Source organism: Cherax quadricarinatus, chromosome 37 (assembly GCF_038502225.1).
Source record: "Cherax quadricarinatus isolate ZL_2023a chromosome 37, ASM3850222v1, whole genome shotgun sequence".
Taxonomy (NCBI): Eukaryota; Metazoa; Arthropoda; class Malacostraca; order Decapoda; family Parastacidae; genus Cherax; species Cherax quadricarinatus.
In genome coordinates, this window is record NC_091328.1 from 2,505,049 (window position 1) to 2,523,084 (window position 18,036).

Consider the following 18,036-nt stretch of genomic DNA (forward strand, 5'->3'; position numbering starts at 1 on the left):
CAAGAAATGTCCGGCGACTAGTGAAGAAAGGCAGGTCAGGAGGTAAGGAGAAAGCCGAGGTCAAGTTAAGGCACACGTGTTCTAAAATTTCCTCTCCAAGTTGTAAATTGTTCCAGACTTGACATGTATTTTATTATTCTTCATTCTGCACGTGATTGCACTTACTTAAACAGTTGTTTTAAAAACAAAACCGCAAAGAAACAATTCTTAAATCATTTTTTAGGGATGATTTTTAAATTTTTAATATTTTCTTTAGTGAGGAACCTTAAATACCGATACAAATATTAACGAAACATATAAATATATTTAAACAAAGACGACAATCATACTTAGACCCTAGTGGAAATAAGTAGCTGATTTTTTGGGGTTATCCTAGGCAATTTAAACACGTTACTATGTATGATAATCTGTGTAACTGTATGTATACCTGTACCTAATAAACTTACTAGAAGTTGTATATGAATACGAACATGAGAGATGGAAGACTAAGAATTATAAAGAAAATAATACCAATCACTCAAGTGAGTTCTCGTCTCTAAGCAGACGCCCCCGACACAAGTGACTTTAGTGTTGACAGGCATCTCTACCTACCTGTCATCGTGGATGCTGTTTTATCCCAACCTACAGGCTGCCGCACGGTGCAACAGACACAGGAATCAGTTACAAAGAGAGCGAGTGTATAACCACCTCCACCTGACACAACACTAACCTAACTCGCACCATAACCAGCTGAGTGCACTCTGCCACGGTTACCATGTACCCAATACTCTCCTCCACCGCCCACTGCCTCTACCATTATCGCAACATCATCGCGGAGAAAACCATCTAGATATGTTATACGTTAAAACTGTTTCAATAATCACAATCATAGGATAAATGAGCAGATGTAGTAAATACACTGAGTATATGGCGGCGGCACGGTGGAAGCCATGCAACGCACCTATATACAGCCTGGAATAATTAACTGAAGCACAGCGTGTTTTTCTATTCTGACCGCCCCCCGCCTGACTGCACATACCATGGAGATGTATAGTGGTTCCGAGAATCAAAGCTTATGTCTGGGGGCCCTTCAAGGTAGAAAGTAAGAGGAGTGGGACCTCTAATGCTGGTGAAGAACTCTTAATTCAAAGAACCAGAGCTAACCATCTCTTTAGATCAAACCTATATTGAAAGGAAACAAGACGAGAGAGCAGCAAGTCTAACACTGTTAATTAGTTGATGAGCCACCCTAAAGTGTTCCACACTGCTTGCTGCCTCTCCACACTAAACATATTTGTCTCGATAAATTATAGGATTATCTTTATAGGAAAGAGCTAATAAACTCTCAGGCGTCGTACAGCGCCTGGGAAATAGGAATCAATAAGGTATGATCCCAAAAAGGGGATGGTAGCTTCAGGATCATAGTCTGAAGAGCTTTTGACCTTGAAGTTACCATCCCCTTCCTCGAATCATACCTTACTGAATACTTCAAGAAACGTACATAGGAAAAGGTAAAAGGGAGAGGGGATGCGAAGAGGAAGAGATGGGAAGAAGAAAAATAGAAAGGAAAAAGAGATGGGATGGATAAAGGAGCAAAGAAGGGAAGGAGAGGAATTGAAGTGAAGGAGACAGGGAAAGGGAGTGAAGGAAGAGATAAAATGGAAGGGAGAGGTTAGCGTCATTTGGTGACATTCAATCTGTCGGTGTCACTTAGATTGTCGGTGTGGCTAAGACATCCTGTTTATAGTTTTAACTAAAACACTAGTCAGCTTGCCCAGCTCATCCTAATAGAGGACTGCAAGTGTCGACCCATGCAAGGCTGCCGCTATTTATACCCAACTACCATTACTCATTTGTTTCTCCAGCCAATGTACATCATTAATCTCCTGAGTTCATCCCATAGCCTTCAGTCAACTTATCGCTCCTATGTTTGCGTCATCACAAAACTATATACAACATATTAGCAAGCCAGACGAGCCTGTCCCATGGCCGGGCTCCGAGAGTAGTAAGACACTCGAAACTCATCAGAGGTGTATCAAAGGTAAACAGCCTCATTATAACTTTCAATAGTTATTCATAAAGTTTTTCCTAAGCTGCTCACCGCCACCAATTTCGTCAATATCATTACCACAGCCAGGTAAGTTTGAATGGCAAAAAGATACCGACGGATAAAATGGTAAGAAAAACCTTTACACTAATAACCCGCACATAGCAGAGAGGAGGAACTTGCGACGACGTTTCGGTCGTAAGCTCTTCCTCTCCTATGTGTGGGTTATTTGTGTATTCTTCCAGTCACGGTATTGTGCCTTTTTGTTCTTTAAGACAATCTTTATTTGGTTAGTCTATGAGCGAAACGTTGTTAAATAAAAGCTTGCTCCCTTGTAACTGTCTGTACTGCCTGACGCTATATTTTACACATACACTATTTTGAACCAACTAATAACGACTATTTTGAACAGCGATGTACGAGGGAAAGATTTAGTCTTCCACCCACTGACATGGAAATCTTTTTCCCTCTGTTCGTGTACATGAGTGATGATTGTCAGGAATATACCCCGAACATTTGTCACAGAAGCGGCAAAAATACGCGTGTTGCTTATTTAATTACCATTACACTTCTGACCTTCAAAACTAGCAGACAAGATTGATCATCCATCCATTTCTACCTGCGTGGAGCAATGATCCGCGGGGGCGAGTGTGTTGTCCATCACCACGGCTGCAAGCGTAGGTGGTGTGGTCTATGTGCTTGTCCTCATAGGTGTCCTGGCGTGAGTGTTGTCCATCGCCATGTTTGTTCTTGTTGGTGTCTTGACGTCCTGCATGTCCTTGCGTACAATACCCTGACTGGATGTGATGGCTGGGATGTATATGGGTATAGATTTGTGCTGGGTGGCGGGTGTGCAGATCCTGCCACCTGGTTAAGTTTCTCTTGCGATCACTACTGATGTTGTGATCAGGGTACTGCCCCATGATGGCCCTGTAAAGCCCACTCGCCACCGCCCCGTCAGGCTCTACACTACTGGCGTCTCCTGTGTACAGGGAAGATTCCTTCGCCCGACATACTGATGCAGGGAGAGTTTGAGGTCGATAGTGTCTGTGGTCCCAGGTGCCTTCAAAGACACTCTCCATGGTAGGATATTGCTGCCGGTCTCGTGTGACGGCCTGAGGGGAGAGGTGAGGTGCCTCATGCCTTGCTGTGTGTTGTTTGTCATCCTGAACAAAGCTGACCTCTGGTTCTCCAGGTGGTGTACAACTCTCTCTTTTCACGGGTACCGTAAGGATTGGGCTGGGTATAAGGAGAGGGTGTGAGGTGGGTGGAGTTCCACATTCACTACAAGTGCACTGTGAGCACCATCCGTCAGAATCACTACTGCTGCTACGTCTGCTGGAGTCTCTATCGCTTGTCGAACTGTTATCGTCATTTATACTTTCACTATTGCGACGACCATTATAATGGCTACGTCCTCTGGCTCCATTGTCGTTGCTGATTGCGGCTAAATGCTGCTCTGGTTGTTGTTCCCGGCGGCGGCCACACAAGTCAGTGTCCCTGGGGCTGTCGAGGTGGGTGCTGGAGGAGATACCCATGACCACAATTCATCAGAGATGCCTGACGCGCTCACACATGCTGTAATGTTACTTTCTTCCTAGTCATCTACAAACCAACCACATCCACCACAAATTTTGCATAAACTTATCTGACGCGTAAAATCAGTAAAATGACCCATAAGACTGACAGAAAACCTAGTTTTCCTGTCTCTTCTGCCATGTTACTTAATGTAAACAAGATATTTCTAGGTTCTCAATAGATTGTATGATGTTAAACTCCTCCATCCTCTATGTACATCTTAAAAAAATAACTGGTTGAGTAAGCAGGTACGTTAGAGTATGGTACACAAACATTATACCAATCAGCACCAGAATAATACACAGTCAGTAAATTACACTGTACACTTATACACTTGGTTTGCAGTGCTGTCGCAGGTCTCATCTTCTTTTTAAAGCCCCGAGATAACAGAAGCACACAAAAGGGCAATATTCCTCCTACTTGGAGATGGGTGTGATTTTTCTCCCTGGCTACTGTAACATCCGCTTCAATAAGTTGCTGTTGGTTTATTCATCAGAGAAGAATTACCTGGCACAAGTCTTTGTCATGAGATGACCCGTCAGTGGTGCAGGTCCCACTGCATAGACGCAGCACAAGTGTGCACACCCATGTCCCTAGGGTGGAACAGGGCATCTGCGACCGCAAGCTAACCCGTGTTTTCTGCTACATAAAATTGTCTCTTGATCAGTCAGACTATGTAGTCTTGCCAGCCACCAGTAGCAACAATCTGTTTGGGCAAGTCTTTAACTAGGGTAAAAGAATTCTAGAAACCGGTGATAAGTATATACAGTAGGTGAAGTGAGGAGCATTCATTCTCTCTCTCTCTCAGCTACCACTATCACGTCAGTATCAACAATATACTTGTCAATTACACTTAAAATTTCATTTATTGTGTCGGTTGTCAATTGGTTCATGATGTACTATACGTAATATTGGCAATATCCAAGTAAGAAACTTCGCGACACTGCAATAAAATATTCAGCTTTAACAAAACATCAACACTGTCAACAACTCACTAATCATGGACAAGGAAGGTATGATCTGATGTCGTATTTCTCAGTCACTTTTCACACTATTTCAGCGTCACGGACCCCAGAATTTGTGTTGAAGGAAATGTTTCACGAGTCCTGGAGCAACATATCGGAACAAACTAACAAGATCACTGTTAGCAACGCTATAAATACCATGTGATTCACATGAGCACGTCGTGGATAGTTTTTGCCTCTAGCGTCCATTAAATGTTGAGGAGGTAGTTCCTGAGCCTCTACCCCTAACGATAAAATATGTACAATATATAAATCACCCGAAGACCAGTGCTAGTGATATCTTGTGGTGGTCGAAGCCTCTAAAGTGGAAAGAACACGTGGGAGTGTGTTCTAGCACCAAGAATAGAGGCAGCGTCTACAACCTGCAAGAGACAAGCCTCGTGTATCACATGTAGGGAAGCACAGTGACAAGTGGAAGGTGCACTGGACGGGTGTCTCTCTGCTCTAGTCCTCCCCCGAACACAAACATGAGTCGTAGTCCAGATGGTGTACAGTATGTCGCAGCAGGACTCCACGTACTTATACATATATGCGTATTTACCGTACGCATAAACACACACGTGGGACTGCACACACCTGTTGTTCGTGTTCACCTAGCAGTAAATGGGTACTTTGGTGCTAGTAGATTGTTATGTGTAACATCTTTTTGGAAAACGATCAAATGCAAACGCAATAATAATAATAATAATAGGAAGCCTGATCTGGGACCGGGTCGCAAGGGTGATGACCCCTGGAATCAACAAGAGGAAGGCCATAAGCACTGTTCTGTTCCTGGAAGTACAAACAGGTAGTCACAAAGGTCATTCCACCCAGGGTAACACTGAATTATGTAGCACCAACATGGATTCTAAATCTCCTCAAACATAAAAGAAAGGCTGAGGCCAAGATATTTGCTACCAAGCAGGTTCCTCAGATTACGGATCTGAATCATGAAGAGAAACTAGAAGCATTAAGCTAACACTGCTGCCACCAAAAGAGAGGATAGTCACAAAAGTAACAACAGACGCAGCGGCGGCGGCCGCAACACAACAGAAGAAATAACAGAAGCAGCAGCAACAGCTGGTGGTGCTGGCGTAGAGCTGGGCCAGACAACGGTACCCCATCTGTTTACCTATGCGCACGCGCAAGCGTGAGTAATTACCTATTTGAATTTGTTGGTTCTCACCTACAGATCTTGGAGCTGACTCTTAACACTGTATAAAGTACGTGATGCTATTCTGTCTTGTTTCGAAGTTTCGAATCGTGGGTTTCCACACAGTTTCATCTATTATGATGACGCTGTAAGAATGATTCCTAACATCCCCGAGTGTCATATGCATATATAACTTTCAACTGTGTCCCTTTGTTAATTCTCATGCTAAACAATTTGTCTACCTTCTCTAGTTTTCTTAAATATTTTGTATGTCGTGATTATGTCTCCTCTCTTCCTGCTTTCCAGCATCGAGAGCTCCAGGTTCAAACTGTCTCTTACCACAGCATATTTCTCAGATCTGCTACCAATTCTGTTGCAACCCTTTCAATATTTATATTATTAGTTTGTGTATTGTATTATATGTGGACTTCCACGTGCTGGAGGACTGATCTAACTGATGTTTAATTGTGCGCCGGTTGTAGTGATGAGACACGTTGTAAGAACATAAGAACATAAGAACGAAGGAACACTGCAGAAGGCCTACTGGCCCATGCGAGGCAGGTCCAAGTCTCCTACCGGCTTAAGCCAATGCACCCAACCTAGTCAGGTCAGGTCACATTGACTTAAGGGAGGAACACGGCAACCGACCTGTTAGCACAAGCTATCAGGTCTAACTCACACCCACCCACATCTACTCATGTATTTATCCAACCTATTTTTAAAGCTACACAACGTTCTGGCCTCTATAACGGTACTTGGGAGTTTGTTCCACTCATCCACAACTCTATTACCAAACCAGTACTTTCCTATATCCTTCCTGAATCTGAATTTTTCCAACTTAAAACCATTGCTGCGAGTCCTGTCTAGGCTAGATATTTTCAGCACACTATTTACATCCCCTTTATTTATTCCTGTCTTCCACTTATACACCTCAATCATATCCCCCCTAATTCTACGTCTTTCTAGAGAGTGCAGTTTCAGGGCCCTTAGTCTATCCTCATAGGGAAGGTTTCTGATACATGGGATCATCTTTGTCATCCTCCTTTGTACATTTTCCAGAGAATTTATATCCATTCTGTAATACGGTGACCAAAACTGTGCAGCATAATCTAAATGAGGCCTAACCAAGGATGTATAGAGTTGAAGAACAACCTGAGGACTCCTATTATTTATGCTTCTTGATATGAAGCCAAGGATTCTATTAGCTTTATTGCGAACACTTATGCACTGTTGTCTTGGTTTCAGATTACTGCTAACCAGAACTCCTAAATCTTTTTCGCAATCCGTAATATTAAGATCTACATTATTTAGTTTATATGTGGCATGGTTATTGTCCTGTCCAACATTTAGAACTTTGCATTTGTCTATATTAAACTGCATCTGCCACTTCTCCGACCACTGCATCAGTCTATTCAAATCTTCCTGGAGTGCTCGAATGTCCTCGTCAGAATGAATTCGACGGCCTATTTTGGTGTCATCGGCAAACTTGCCGATGTCGCTCTTTATGCCCTCATCTATGTCGTTTATGTAGATTGTGAACAGCAGGGGGCCCAACACTGACCCCTGTGGAACACCGCTCGTGACGCTTCCCCACTCTGATTTCTCCCCATTTATGCAAACTCTCTGCTGCCTATTTGTCAACCATGCCTCTATCCAGGAAAAAATTTCTCCTCCTATTCCATGTGCTTTAATTTTCCTCAATAGTCTCTGATGTGGGACCCTGTCAAAAGCCTTACTGAAGTCCATATACACAATATCATATTCATTACCATGATCTACCTCCTCAAATACCTTAGTGAAAAAAGTTAATAAATTCGTAAGGCAGGAACGCCCCTTTGTAAAACCATGCTGAGATTCGTTGATTAATTTATGCTTTTCAAGGTGGCTACGAACTGCCTCGGCAATTATTGATTCCATAAATTTTCCCACTATGGAGGTTAGGCTTATTGGTCTATAGTTCGAAGCTAAGGACCTGTCACCTGTTTTGAAAATAGGTATCACATTTGCCATTTTCCACTTATCTGGCACCATGCCAGTTTGTAGTGATATGTTGAAAAGATTAGCCAAAGGTGTGCTAAGCTCCTCTTTACATTCCTTTAGAACCCTTGCATACAGTTCATCAGGGCCTGGGGATTTGTTAGGTTTTAATTTATCTATTTGCCTAAGGACCATGTCACTTGTGACCCTAATAGTGCACAGTTTATTATCGTCCTGTTCTACATAATTTATCATTACTGGAATATCACTGGTATCCTCCTGTGTAAAAACTGAGAGGAAGTATGTGTTAAAAATTCTACACATTTCCTTATCACTGTCAGTGAGCTGACCCGAGGAACTTTTGAGTGGGCCTATCTTGTCCCTGATCTTACTTCTGTATACCTGAAAGAATCCTTTTGGGTTAGTCTTCGATTCTCTTGCAACTTTAACCTCATAATCTCTTTTTGCTTTTCTAATTCCCTTTTTTATTTCTCTCTTTAACTGAATATATCGATTTCTTAATTGCCCCTCTCCTCTTTTGATTTGCCTATATATGCCTCTCTTTTGACCAATCAGATATTTTAATCTATTGTTCATCCATTTAGGATCATTTTTGTTTGATCTGATTTCCCTATTTGGAACATAATTTGACTGAGCAGCTAGAACTATGCCCTGGAAAGCATCATATAGGCAACCATCACCACCTACCTGACCCTTAGTCAGGTCATTCCAGTTCAGCCCACCTAAGTAATTTTTCAGTCCTATGAAATCAGCCAAGCGAAAGTCAGGGACGGAGACTTGATTGCCATTATTAGGGGAATTCCATAATATGTTAAAACTGAGTGATTTGTGATCACTCTCCCCAAGCTCATCATTAACCTCAAGATTATTAATTAGTGTTTCCCTACTGGCAAGAACCAAGTCAAGGAGGTTATTTCCCCTAGTTGGCTCTGTCACAAACTGTTTTAAAAAACAATCCTGGATCGAATCAAGAAAGTCACCCGACTCTAAATTTCCTGTCAAATTGCTCCAGTCAATCTGTCTATAGTTGAAATCTCCCATTAGCACAACATTTTCGTATGTAGATGCCTTACGAATTTCGTCCCATAGAAGTTTACTGCACTCCCTATCAAGATTTGGGGCCCTGTAAATCACACCCAAAATTAGTTTTTCTCGGCCCTCGAGAAGCTGTAACCAAACAGATTCAGTGGCTGACGCTTCTAATTTAATATCTTGTCTAACACAACAATTTAAATTGTCTCTGACATACATCGCTACTCCACCACCTTTCCTGTTGACCCTGTCAGTGTGGAATAATTTATAGCCTTGTATGTGACATTCAGAGGGCATCTCTCTATCTTTCAGATTGAGCCAGGTCTCTGTTATAGCAATAATATCTATGTTTCCTGCACTTGCAATTAATCTTAGCTCATCTATCTTATTTCTAACACTCCTGCTATTAGTATAGTAAACCTTAAGGGAGCTAGCCCCTTGCTGCCCTCTGCTGTCCCCCTTTGTTTGCTGACCTGTTCTATTGTCTTTATTTATAACTTCATGCTGAATGCCTTTTATATATTTACTGTTTCCAACCCTAGTGTTGCAACCTGCTTGTTTCCCACACACACCCATACCTCTATCTTCCATCAGTTTAAAATCATAGGCATTTCACCAATGGCCTTCTCAATCGAGTCTGCAAGTGCTACCACCCCTGCCCCAGAGAGATGTACCCCATCCCTTGCATACATATCATGTTTGCCATAAAAGTTGTTCCAGTTGTCAATGAATGGGATTGCAAGTTCCTTGCAGTATCTGTCTAGCCAGCAATTTACACCAATTGCCCTAGACAACCATTCATTTCCTACTCCCCTTCTAGGCAAGATGCTACATATGATTGGGATCCCTCCCTTAGACTTAATGAAATCTATAGCTGACCTGTACTTATCTAGCAGCTCTTCTCTCCTACCCTTCCCAATATCATTTCCACCAGCACTGAGACAGATAATGGGCTTGTTCCCATTACCTGACATGATATTATCCAGCCTGTTGACAATGTCCCCAACACCAGCACCAGGGAAGCACACTCTATCTCTCATCTTCTTATTCCTATTACAAAAAGCACGGTCAACATATCTTACCTGAGAGTCACCAACCACAAGAATGCGCTTACCTTCATTAGCAGGGGCAGTAGTACCCTTACCTTCACTGGCCACTGAAGTACATTCATCCTGGAGAACAGAGAAGCGATTTCCTACCTTCAGATCTTCACTCTTAACTTTCCTTACTCTGATGCGCCTCCCATTACTGTGAACAACTCGCCACTTGTAGCAGGTGCTGGGCTGCACCTCACTGCTGGTAGCCGTTGCTACCTCCCCACCTACAGCCTCCTCACAGTGAGAGACAGACTGCACCTCACTGCTAGAAGCCTCATTCCCCACATCTCCAACCACCTCACACTCTCTCCCAGGCCCATTGAGGTGGACCTTCAGCCTCCTAATCTCCTCCTGGAGAAGCAAGACCTCCTCCTTCAACTCTCCAACCTCAGTTTTAAAACACTGCAGAAGCAAGCCATGCTTTGTAACCGTCCACGCTAATCCCCAAAGCAGCTCAGGGTCTGTGACCTCACGTGACGACTGACCAATGGGAGGGAGAGAGTGACAGTACTATCAAGTACTGGTTATAATGATGGTGGTGGGAAACATTGAAGAAGTCCCAAAGATGAGGGGGTAGTTGTACCTCCTTCCATGGGAGACTTAGGTCTCAGGATACTCCTCAGATAGGGAGCCAAGGCCGGGTCACCACTACTTGGACAAGACCCGGGCCGGGAGAATACCGGAGAATAAGGAAAAAAAAAAAGGAAGAAGAGGAGGAGGAGGAGGAGGAGGAGTTGTTCTCGTTGTCGTTGTTGTTGTTGACGGCAATGTTTTTTTGTATGCTTTCATATTTTGAACTCTGAAGGTTACTCTAATATTTATATGTTCAGCATACGCTGCTGATGTTACTCAATCTACTATAAATTAGTTGGTAGATTTTACAATATTATATATATATATATATATATATATATATATATATATATATATATATATATATATATATATATATATACATATACATACATATATATATATATATATATATATATATATATATATATATACATATATATATATATATATATATATATATATATATATATATATATATATATATGTATATATATATATGTATGTATATGTATATGTATGTATATATATATATATATGTCGTGCCGAATATGTAAAACTGGTCAATTAGCAAGAACTCATTTAAAATTAAGTCATTTCTAAAATTTTCTCTTATACATTTAAAGATATATTTTTTTCATTAATGTTAATGTAATTTTTTTTAATTTTGCACCAAAAGAATCTTAGAAAACTTACCTAACCTTATTATAAAAAGGACAATTTATATTAGCCTAACCCAACTAAATATATTTTAGATTTGTTTACAATAATTTAATACTAAACAAACACAGTGAAATATATTTTTTTCGTTAGGTTCAGTATGATTTTGGCGAAATTATTGCATACACAAATTTTCACTTGTCCTATATAGCAAGATGACCGTTGCTATTTAAGCCAAGATCGCAAGTTCTGCCTATTCGGCACGACATGTATATATATAATTTTTGCAAATTAAATTAGTGATACGTGTATAGTGAAACAGAGAAAAGTGTAGTTTATGTCAGGAACGGCGGGTCGTCAACTACATGGGCAAACTGTGCAGTGGTTATGTTGACATGTTCATTAAAGGTGAGTGCCACTGCCAAATAAACTCGCCCCTCAAGGCTAAATTTAAATCCTTCCCTGGCTACTACTAACTTCACTCCTGACTTTGAGAGAATTTTCGTACCTCTTCTTATAGCTATGTATGGATCCTGTCTCTACCACTCCAGTGTCTAGGTCATTCCACTTCCTGATCACTCTAAGGCTAAAGAAGCATAAGAAAGGAGGAATACTGTAACAGGCCAACTGGTCCATACTAGGCAGGTCCTTCTCAAACCCACAAACAGAAATATCTGCCAAACAATTCCTAACATCCCTGTAACTCATTTTTGCTTTCAACTTACAACTGTGCCCACGTGGTCTTCTTTCCGCCTTTTGAATAATTTGTCACAGTCCACCCAAGAAATTCCTCTCAGAATTTTTGTTATATCGCCCCTAGTTCTTATTTTCTCTAATAACTGAATGTATGTGTCTGTGTATATATGCGTGCGTGCGTGCGTGTGTGTGTGTGTGTGTGTGTGTGTGTGTGTGTGTGTGTGTGTGTGTGTGTGTGTGTGTGTGTGTACACTCACCTATTTGTACTCGCCTATTTGTGGTTGCAGGGGTCGATTCACAGCTCCTGGCCCCGCCTCTTCGCTGATTGCTACTAGGTCCTCTCTCTCCCTGCCCCATGAACTCAATCATACCTCGCCTTAAAACTATGTATGGTTCCCGCCTCCACTACGTCACTTTCTAGGCTATTCCACGGCTTGACTACTCTATGACTGAAGAAATACTTCCTAACATCCCTTTGATTCATATGAGTCTTCAACTTCCAATTGTGACCTCTTGTGTCTGTGTCCCTTCTCTGGAACATCCCGTCTTTGTCCAACTTGTCTATTCCGCGCAGTATTTTATATGTCGTTATCATGTCTCCCCTGGCCCTCCTGTCCTCCAGTGTCGTCAGGCCGATTTCCCTCAACCTTTCTTCGTAGGACAATCCCCGTAGCTCTTGTTGCAAACCTTTGCACTTTCTCTAATTTCTTGACGTGCTTGACTAGGTGTGGATTCCAAACTGGTGCTGCATACTCCAGTATGGGCCTGACGTAAATGGTATACAGAGTCTTAAACGAATCCTTACTGAGGTATCGGAACGCTATCCGTAGGTTTGCCAGGCGTCCGTATGCTGCAGCAGTTATCTGATTGATGTGCGCCTCAGGAGATATGCTCGGTGTTATACTCACCCCCAGATCTTTTTCCTTGAGTGAGGTTTGGAGTCTTTGGCCATCTAAACTATATTGTGTCTGCGGTCTTCTTTGCCCTTCCCCAATCTTCATGACTTTGCATTTGGCAGGGTTAAATTCAAGGAGCCAGTTGCTGGACCAGGCTTGTAGCCTGTCCAGGTCTCTTTGTAGTCCTGTGTGTGTGTGTGTGTGTGTGTGTGTGTGTGTGTGTGTGTGTGTGTGTGTGTGTGTGTGTGTGTGTGTGTGTGTGTCCTCTTCTGTAGTCTGGTTTTTGTCTTCTGTTATTCCTGGTTAAACTTTAGCTTCTACCAAAGCTAGATAATCTAAGCTTGGCATTGATCACATGCACTTAGTAGTATTCCACAGTCAATCTCGCCTGTGTGTGATTCACTTGAGAGTGACTATCAAGTTTAAGTTTAGCAGGTTCGTCACCGCCTCTCATTCTTGTTGCTTCCATCATGTCTATGCTCACAACGTTTCCATTAAAGTCGATCTCTAAGTTTTTGGGCCCAACCCCAACACAGTCCAACTGATCCTAATTATACCTGTGACTAGTTTCGATTTTTTTACCTATGAGGCCATCATTCTTAACTGGCTGGTCAATCCGGCTGTTGCAGCAAGCAGGCTGTAAGTCTACAACGCCATCATAACCTGGCATGTCTTGCGGGTAGTTGTCTGATTTCTGTGATTAAAATTCCCCGTTCCTCAATTTGTTTTGCTCTGTCTGCTGATTATCTCATATTCCGTCCTTAGCCACCTATTATGTTTCTGTGGTTGCATTTTTTCTGTATTACGAGTGTAGCGTTTTTAGGAGTGTGCGACAACGGAGAGTCAGAAACACAACAAAGAAAGGCCAGTGCTCGAAGGAATAGTAGGGAAGAAATTGGCAGCAAGGATAATAGTAAAATGGAAGACGTTTGGTGTAGGTACCACACACTACCTTGCTATGTGAATGACGGAGAGTGAACGAGAACTAAGTGTGACACCAAGCCAAACCTAGAACAACAAATATGACAAGAATATTGAAAGTTTATTCTTTGTGAAATATACTCACGGCACTTCGTGTTGAAGTGGCTGCCCCAATTAGAAGACAATTTGCTAGACTTTTGTGTGTGTTGTTTACCTTCAGCAGGGAGTGTTGAAGATCCACCAGGTCTGCCTGTGCCAGCCAGGCTGGGTACACCAGCCTTCTCCAGCCTCTCCACAGCCGTCTCCAGCCGGGCCACCAGCGCTGCCAACTCTCCTGCCATGATGCTCACCAACTCTGTAAACAAAGCATAATGATAATGACTTGTAATTACAAGAACGACTGTACCGTCCCCAGTGTACCATGTTACACACCACGTTACATTCACTATGATAGCGAGATTCTTAGTCCATAATGACCCATAGCGCTTGGTTTTTCTTAAGGTATAATAGAGATAATTACTTACTCGCCACAAAAGTTACATTGGGTATGATCATGGCTAAAATACTAGAGAGCCAGTGTAATCAAATTGCTTAAATTATAAAACTTAGAGCAGACTTTTTTGTTTTTGCCGTATTAGACACAATATAATGCATCGAAAAGGTTGTGATAGCTATATACGCCGGCGGGCTGCGGGCAGCCACAACTTAATAGATCAGTAATAAAAAAAACAATAAAAGGAACTGGTTTCTAGAGAACCGTGGAAACTGGTCAGGGGTTATCACAGAGAACCTTCACTCTACACATACACAGGATAAACAAGTGTTAAAGCTCTTAAAGAGATGTAAAAAAATATTTGTGCACTTGTCTATGGCTTCAGTTTCATTCATGTCAAATTTTAGACGCATTATAACCAGTTACCTCAATATTAATATAATTCTAATATTACCTTAATGCCATTAATAATATTTTAACCATCACTTCTTAAGTATTCATAATACATAGGAAAACATTATTATTAATTATTACTAAAGAAGCGTCAAACCCAGAAGGGTTATACAAGATATGACTCAAACTAACATAATGCTATAACTTAGGTCACTACATTCACAAACGGTTCTGAACTTGTATAGGTATTTCTACGCTGTGTGTGTGTGTGTGTGTGTGTGTGTGTGTGTGTGTGTGTGTGTGTGTGTGTGTGTGTGTGGTGTGTGTGTGTGTGTGTATATGTGTGTGTGTATGTGTGTGTGTGAGTGTGTGTGTGTGTGTGTGTGTGTGTGTGTGTGTGTGTGTGTGTGTGTGTGTGTGTGTGTGTGTGAGTGTGTGAGTGTGTGAGTGTGTGTGTGTGTGTGTGTGTGTGTGTGTGTGTGTGTGTGTGTGTGTGTGTGTGTGTGTGTGTGTGTGTGTGTGTGTGTGAGTGTATATGTGTGTGTGTGAGTGTATATGTGTGTGAGTGTATGTGTGTGTGTGTGTGTGTGTGTGTGTGTGTGTGTGTGTGTGTGTGAGTGTGTGTGTGTGTGTGTGAGTGTGTGTGAGTGTGTGTGTGTGTGTGTGTGTGTGTGTGTGTGTGTGTGTGTGTGTGTGTGTGTGTGTGTGTGTGTGTGTGTGTGTGTGTGTGTGTGTGTGTGTGTGTACTTGTCGATAGACACATGGCATAATTTTTTATGTGGTGTTGTAGTAGTGTGTTTGTATATATATAATATATATATATATATATATATATATATATATATATATATATATATATATATACATATATATATATATATATATATATATATATATATATATATATATATATATGCATGCAAGGAATTCGCGAGAGCATGCGAAATATACACAAACACTGATCTCTGGCTGAAGGAGACTCGAACCTACGAACCTTAGGACAAGGTACGCAGTGCTTTACCAATCTACCCACACTGGACCAATACCTTGGCGTGTAGCATGAGCTACACGTTTGATCCAAGGCAGCCAGCTTTCAGGGAGAAGGCTTACAGCTTTTCATCTCATCCCCTGCATGCATCAGCCTTACTAGAGATTTGAACAATGCAAGGAATTCGCGAGAGCATGCGAAATATACACAAACACTGATCTCTGGGGATGAGATGAAAAGCTGTAAGCCTTCTCCCTGAAAGCTGGCTGCCTTGGTCCAGTGTGGGTAGATTGGTAAAGCACTGCGTACCTTGTCCTAAGGTTTGTAGGTTCGAGTCTCCTTCAGCCAGAGATCAGTGTTTGTGTATATTTCGCATGCTCTCGCGAACTCCTTGCATTGTTCAAATCTCTAGTAAGGCTGATGCATGCAGGGGATGAGATGAAAAGCTGTAAGCCTTCTCCCTGAAAGCTGGCTGCCTTGGATCAAACGTGTAGCTCATGCTACACGCCAAGGTATTGGTCCAGTGTGGGTAGATTGGTAAAGCACTGCGTACCTTGTCCTAAGGTTCGTAGGTCCTTCAGCCAGAGATCAGTGTTTATATATATATATATATATATATATATATATATATATATATATATATATATATATATATATATATATATATATAAACACACACACACACACACACCTGTGCTTAACTAGGTATTTTTAAAGGACCTCCCAATGGTAACAAGCCAAGACAGTCCTTGATGACATCCTGCCTTGATTTGCTTAATAATCCTCTAGGTTAATAATCCCAATAAAATCTACTACCCATGATGTACATTATTATTATTATTATAATGGGGGAGCGCTAAACCCGTAGGATTATACAGCGCATGTAGGGGGGATGGAAGGTATTCAGGCTCAATTCAGGGAACCGGAGCACAGATCCAATTCCCTAGATCAAGAGCCCCTCGCCAGCGTCAAGGAACCTTCCCACGATGCATAACTCCTTGAGTTAGGGGTTAAAGTTCTGGCAAATCAGCAGGTTTTCTTTCAAGTACGTGATGTCACAGAACACACTATTTACCACAAACACTTATATTTGCGCTATACAATACATATTCAAAATAGTCTTTAAGGCAAGCAGGCATTATAGGTACAAATATATGTCACATTATGTGAGTTTAACCTAAGAAACTATAATAAAGTCATCGCCCCAAATGTTTTCTTTGTAACGAAGTGTATAACGCAACGGGCAACGTCTGGTAATATACGCAAAACTCTCCTCATAGTAAACAATTAATGGTTAATTATTATTATCATGGGGGGAGCGCTCACCCTGTAATTAATGGTTAGCTTTTATCTAGCTTAAGAACACACAAAAAAATACAATGGTCCTGAGGATAAACACATGTTATTAGCACATTAAAAGTGTTTTATGTAGATTTAACTTAGTTATTCCATCAATTCTAAAACCTAAATTGTATATTGACTTTACCGCGTTATGTCAGAACAAAAACATTGTAAAAAATAAAGACCCATATAAGTTAAAGACTGCTACCCTGGTAACCCCCCCCCCTCCGACTGCTACCCTGACAACCCCCCCCCTTCCCATAACGTTTCTGACTCCCTTATAACAAGTTAACCAATATTTGTACCCCCCCTCCCATAACGTTTCTGACTCCCTTATAACAAGTTAACCAATATTTGTACCCCCCCCCCTCCCATAACGTTTCTGACTCCCTTATAACAAGTTAACCAATATTTGTTAGGTAAAAGAACGCAGGTGCAACTAATATGACATTTTACTATGGTAACTTTTCGCTCTCCTGGAGCCGTAACGGCTTGACAAAGCTCCTGGAGAGCGAAACGTTGCCACAATAAAATTTCGCATTTGTTGCACCTGTGTCACTTTACCTAACATTGTGGGTAATTCTACCAACATTATTACAACCAATATTTGGTCCAGAAGTAACGGAAAGTTAATGCGCAAAGATGTGAAATGTGTCTTCTACTGGATAACAATATGGCGTAAGATAGTATTGAGCTCAGTAGCAGATAATTTGGCTAACAACCGATAGGACCCGGGTTCGATCCTGGAGAAAATCTTATACCAAGTGCCGGTTCACCTAGTAGTAAATTAGTCAGTGTAGTGTTCAGAAAACACTGCTGGAACAAGAGTAGAAGTCTTCAATAGGAAACTGGACAAGTATCTTCACAAGGTGCCAGATCAACCAGGCTGTGATGGGTATGTGGGGCGGCGGACCTCCGGTAGCAACAGCCTGGTTAACTAGGTTCTCTTATTATCTTGTATTATTAACTCTCCGGGAACAATAATATGAAACCTTTCTGTTAGAGATGTATTTCATTACTTATTCTTCACTCAAAAAAGAAAGAAAAAAAAGCTTTTGAGACAATGAGAATTCTTCCGTAACCAAAAACAGAAAAAAAAGTCAGAACATGTTGAATTTTGTATCCAGTAACCTGAAATTTCAGAGATAATTTAAAAAAAAGTTGTCTTTCCTTAGTGTTACCATGTG

At 41.4% G+C, this 18,036-nt stretch overlaps 1 protein-coding gene across 9 annotated transcripts in view; it reads right to left on the reverse strand.

Moving 5' to 3' along the window:
- The window catches only part of capt (adenylyl cyclase-associated protein 1), a 236,670-nt gene that overhangs the window by 46,640 nt on the left and 171,994 nt on the right, over positions 1-18,036 (reverse strand). For all 9 annotated transcript variants that reach the window (XM_070091785.1, XM_070091787.1, XM_070091786.1 and 6 more), the window contains exon 2: positions 13,849-13,989. In XM_070091785.1, the coding sequence (XP_069947886.1) occupies positions 13,849-13,975 (127 nt within the window). In that variant the 5' untranslated portion in view covers positions 13,976-13,989. The remainder of the gene's footprint in view (positions 1-13,848; positions 13,990-18,036) is intronic.